Source organism: Ammodytes marinus (assembly GCF_949987685.1).
Source record: "Ammodytes marinus genome assembly, chromosome: 1".
NCBI lineage: Eukaryota > Metazoa > Chordata > Actinopteri > Uranoscopiformes > Ammodytidae > Ammodytes > Ammodytes marinus.
The window spans coordinates 8,154,259-8,160,258 of NC_137230.1; the positions used below are offsets into that span (position 1 = coordinate 8,154,259).

General features: G+C 40.2%; 1 protein-coding gene across 3 annotated transcripts in view; it reads right to left on the reverse strand.

Annotated features, from left to right (window-relative positions):
• phkb (phosphorylase kinase, beta) overlaps positions 1–6,000 on the reverse strand; it is a 98,445-nt gene that overhangs the window by 51,652 nt on the left and 40,793 nt on the right. For all 3 annotated transcript variants that reach the window (XM_080030484.1, XM_080030485.1, XM_080030486.1), the window contains 2 exons: positions 779–836; positions 221–298 (listed from right to left, as the gene is read on the reverse strand). In XM_080030484.1, the coding sequence (XP_079886610.1) occupies positions 221–298; positions 779–836 (136 nt within the window). The remainder of the gene's footprint in view (positions 1–220; positions 299–778; positions 837–6,000) is intronic.

The window sequence follows — 6,000 nt, forward strand, 5'->3', positions numbered from 1 at the left end:
AATATGGATGATTGGATTAATAAGAGTTATTTTTTTTCATTGCTAGAGGGAGAGAGAAAGGAGGCCAGCTCAGAATTCCTCAAAAGAGCTGTATATATATGCCATATCCTTAAAAATTTTGAATATGTATAAGTGCATTCATATTTTCCAACCTTTCCAATGGTCACTGGCTGCATTAGCCTGTATGTGAATGTCAGTATATATTTATGTGCATACTCACCCTCATTAGACTGGAAGAGGATGGGTTCAAGGAGGTCCTGGTATTCTTTGACTTGAGCTTTATTTCCTCTGAACACCCCTGCAACACATAACACACATTTCAACATTGACATCCTGTACACATCTTTACAATTCAATAGTATGTTAAATTTAAAGGGATACAGTGGGCAGAAGGGGCTGTAAACATTCTGTATCTATGTATGTATGTGTGGGAGTGAAGTGACCTTTGGATACACATGGATACAAGTTTTTACTGTTTGTGCTTTTCAACACAAAATATGTCATCTAAACATGGATGCTTTACAAATGTATCGACAATGGAGGAGGGGAAGTCGAAAAAGATTTTTATAAAAATAAATGTTGACAATGTGTATTGTCCAGAATAACTGAATACACCTTTAGACAATGCTTGAATTCACATGTTTTTGCCCTTTAGGTTCATAGACACATTCCACACATCCTATCTTCTAAAGTGTCCCTCAGTCTTGTCTTCTATCTGGCCAATGACCCACTTGAGGCACCATACAGTATCAGCAGCAACGGATAGAACAAGGCTTACCGTCAATCATCATGTGGATGAAAAATATGGGAAACTCGCACTCGATTCCATCAAAAAGCTGCAAAGAGAGAGACGGAGAGAGAGATGGAATTATTGCTTTTTCCATTTCAGACAGGGAGGACAAGCACAGAGACTTTAAGGCAGCGCATGGCTGAACTTTAGAGGCACTGAATATGGAATAGTGTGGGATAGGAGAAAGATAGAAGGAGGACATGACACTGTGAATGAAAACTGAGAGGAATGGTAATGCTTTTTTTGCAAAGTAATTTTCTCTAAATCATAGATGTGTTGTTTGTTTTGTGGAGGACATTTCACGGTCTAAGTTGATAGAAAGTTTACGATACACAGTGACGAATGCATGAAGCATACTGAGAGGAAAGTAGCACGGGTGGACTATACTGAGTAGGTACTGTAGCTGTTCGGCTGAGGACCCAAACCTCAACCACTTGAACAAAGGAATATGCTACAATTATATGAGACTTGAAAAAAAAGTCTAATTTCTGAAAAATTTGAAAAATTTAAAATATTTAAATTTTAGATTAAAGGACAATATAAATTTGTATAAATTCAAAATGTGTATTTTTCTAGTTAGTGAAGTTAACACATCTTTGACGTGTATGCATGTATATATCAGATGGATGAGGAAGGTTGGTTGGAGTATTTGAACCTTTAAGATTTGGTGCAGTTCATTCTTACAATGGGATGTTACAAAACGTTTCACATTTATGTAGGACTATAAATGTATGTATATACAGTATATGCAAATCATTCCATAACCATGGTTACATGTATGCACATCAGAATGTGGGTGATACAAACAAAATGAAAGAGAAGTTAAGGCAGATTAATTAAGATTCATTCATTAAAAGCAGGCAAACCCTCGCCGAAACACATAAAGTATCTTCCCATAACATCACAGTGAAAGTCATTTCTTGCAAGCTCGTTGTTGCACTATATATACAATAGATAAACACATGAGAAGCAGATAAGTGATTTAGAGAGTTAGCTGTCAGTTCATATGACTACATGATTATTTACATCATTGTCATACTAATCCAATCCCTCCCTGACCCCTGTATGGAAGCAGGTGCATGTGTTTCACCACTGATTTATGCAGGTTTTTGACTCATAATTAAACCTGTCCCACATAATCACTTTGCAAGCTACGATCGACTGACTGATTGAATGACTGCTCGATACGAATGAGTAACTGAGTGTGAGTGTGTGTGTGTGTGTATGTGTTTGCGTGCGTGTTGTATGTGCCTGTGCAATTGTTTCCGCTCAACTGAACACAGCTGGAGTGCTTTTTCCAGAACAAACACTCTCACTTGTTGGATTATTGTCTGAATCTTACTCAGCCAGAAATCCTATTATGGATCGCACGCCACATGTGTGTGCAGTGTCTCACACACACACACACACACACACACACACACACACACACACACACACACACACACACACACACACCACCCTTCTTGAAGAGTCATTCGGATACAAGTCACATGTAGGGAAGACAGTCAAGTGAATCCCAGCGTTATTAATTCCAAAAATTCAATCCCAACTTGTTTATGCGCGCCTAAAGAGGATCAGCACAAATACAAAGTGGAAATGGCAGCCACCATATCTTTTTGAAATAACCCTTATCTGAGTTACCCACATTTTTAGAAACGCTACAAATCATCAAGGTCGGCTTGTAAAAAGATCAAACCAGAGAAAACATTTGTATTAGCCTCTCTAAAATCTGCCATAATAAAGTGTGTGAGTGTATGTGCATTAAGCCCTCCCTACAATAAATGTCACAAGCCCTGACTATCTTCAACACCCATCTTTTTTTTCGATAATCTCCACGGTGATGGATGAAGATAACAGAGATTACATCTTAATGCAATGACAAATGGCGGACAGAGCCGGCCCACACACACACACACACACACACACACACACACACACACACACACACACACACACACACACACACACACACACACACACACACACACACACACACACACACACACACACACACACACACACACACACACACACACACACACACACACACACACACACGTTGAAGCTGCATTCACCATCACCGAGCAGATGCTAACTGTCCGTATGGGCTGCATGCAGTGTGTGCTTCTCTAAATGTCTGCACCCTTTGATTATGCAGGTATACACGGCTTCAAAATGTGCATTTCAGCAGAGGTGAGAGGCAATTCAGTAGCTATCATGGGGCTGAGAGAGAGGGATGAACGAGAATAAGAAAGTGCATAAAAGGATAACAGGACCGGAGGAGGGTTTTTATTTAAGAGGAAGAGGGAGGTAGTAGGAGATAGAAAAAGGGAGAGCTGAGGCAGTCACCCGGTGAGGCCTGTGCTTGTGGGCCTGTTGAGGCTGTAAACAAGCAGGGATCCCCGGTGCTTTGTGCTTGAGCAGCTCCACTGATTGGTAAAACTGTCCATCACGCAGGCCGCTGCTCTCTGTCAATGGTAAACAGACAGGGAGCAGCCGTGTCGGCCCCGCTGTGAGTTCTCCATTTAAACACACCAACAACAACTTCACTCAGAGTCTTCTGCACAGGGACCTGCTCTACCTGAGAATACCTTTCCCCCCCAGACAGAGCTCACGCCGTGTGAAACCCTACACCTCTTCATGTCATCACTATGTGTTCACTCAATAGGACTTAACATTCTGCTAATTACGTTGTGTCATGTCATGTGTTTGCAGTGTTATTACTCCTCTAATGAAACCTCATAAGTGTCAAAAGCATACTTTATGACATAAAAAAACGCTGCTGATTGTTTCAAATGTATTACATGTAACAGGTATTATGCTTATTTTCATGTTCAAAATAGTAATTTCGGGTTTCTACTAGAAACAGTTTTCATGGTGTAGTGTCCTAAAAAACCTTCATATTCCTCACAGTGCCATTGGTGAATCTCCTCTTTTCAGCCTCTGTCTGAAATTCTCCATTTTAGAGCCTATCTCTTTGAGCCCCGCCTTCCAGAAAAGCCCAGTCTGCTCTGATTGGCTGAATCTAACAGGAAGTTAGCGTTAGGGGTATCTGGGTGTGCTTATCATCACAGGTGGAAGTAGTGCTATCTATTTTGGTAATAAGGGGGCTTGGCACCTCCCCTTATGATGTAATACGGAGATAGAAATCTGACAGTGTTTTTTAAACACAGGTTTCCAGAAAGATGGAGGTTGAGGAAACGAGACATGCTTGTTTTGTCATACTTTGGGAGACTTTAGTCACACCTGGGACCCATATTAATGTTGTAAAAAAAATGAATAAGTGCATTTTGCACAATAGGTGACCTTTAACAGAACATATTGTGGGGACATCTGTGCCAGATGGTAATACTACCATCTGGCATAGCCTCCTCTTTTTATAACTTGCAGTATTTGCTGCATGGTGTAGTCGCAAATATATATATTAAGAGTTTAAGTTGGGAAACTTAACTGGCATTACTGTCTTCAACAATTAGCTAAGTCTTAGCCTTAGAGCATTTGTATTGTATTAGCTGCAGGATTCAAGAAAGTTAATTTCAAAGTGGTTCAGTCACTGAACCACTTTGAAATTAACTTTCAGTGCTGTTGGCCAAAGTGCCCTCTATGACATATTAAGAAAGCACTTCTTCCGCCTGAGCATTTTATTATGTTCTGTCCCATTTCACAAGCTTCTGACAATCCTGGAAATAAGAAAACAACCGAAAGCAATTTAATTTGGTCAAAGTAATATGGTTTCAAGTATTTTTTTCATCAGCAACCTTTTGAGAGCTTTTAATGCATAATGAAAAACAGGTCACAGCCAGCCGACAGGCCTTTAATTCAAAGATGACCAATATTTTATGTGAAGAGCTTTTTGAAAAAACAAAATACATCTTTCAAGCAATGTCTTTTGGAAATGATTAAGCATGTTTTTCTTTGTAAAGAACAATCACCTTTAACCAGTTGTGGTATTCAGAAAACATCAAAATACCAGATGGTGAAAGTAACAAAGTCTAACATTCCCTCTCACTTTAGCTCTGTTTAGGTCTCAGCCAAGCCAAATCCTGATGGAAATATTTGTCTCTAGTTGTTTGGAGGCTGGCAATGAGCCATAGAGCCTCCATGTTATATAATGGAGTATTCATTGATGGCATATTTGTGCTTTCAGATCTCTGTCCTCTGAGCTCATTAATTATTGGTGGTTAGTTCTGCAGCTAATGTAATGATTTGTTTAACATTAAGAGCCCAGCCTCGTGTTCACTCATCACATGGTCACTGAGCGGATTGTGTCATATGTTCGCTGGGATCACGGGGAATTCGAAAGAGGAATGGTCATTCACGTACATATGTATGGATGAGTGCGTGCACGTGCAAACACACACACACACACACACACACACACACACACACACTTAGATCTGGTTGAAAAACCTGGAGGATTTAAACACTTGAAACGCAAGAGGATAAGTCACAGACAGATTTCTTAGCTTTCTCATTAAAGGATAATACCTTAGAGGCTTATACATTTCAATAGCTTTTCAAATGTCACACTAAAGCACTTTCACGTTGAACTTTTTCAGGTTTTTCATTTTCAACCATTAGCATTGTTTAGGCAAGATGCTACCTGAATTAACTGTAGGTACATTGTTTACACATTATGTCATCAATTGAAATGCCTTAGCATTGTGGCATTGCAAGTGCAAATATAAGTGTTTTCTAAAAATGCTGGTGTTTTGCTGTCCATCCCTTCCCCTTGTCTATATTAGGGTTCACCAGGCCTAAATCCAGCTTGGTGCTACCAGACCATCGTACTTCATTTAATTTGTACAGGTCTGGAACTGCTCTATTTGGCAAACGTTCACTCACTTGGAGGAAGGTGTCTGTTGAAGTTTAAAACAATTGGATCTGCTCAGTGCCACTCTGGATCAGCATAACGTTTGGTCGAAGCAATCAACTGAAACTAGAGCGCGACTTTGACGTCATCGTTCTCAGCCACTCGCTCTGTTTGCTGATTGGACGGCCGAAAATGTTCCTGAGCTCAAACACGTGAATTCACCGCAGCCGCAGACTGACTACTGAAGGGAAAATGAAATTTGGGCGGAAGTAGGTATAGGCGGGCGGAGCTTCTATGTCACTAAATTTAGCTGTAGCTAAATGTCATGTCTTATGTGATAAAATGCAGGATGAGTGAAATTAAGTTGAAGCAATCCTGGCCTTTTTTGGAGGCC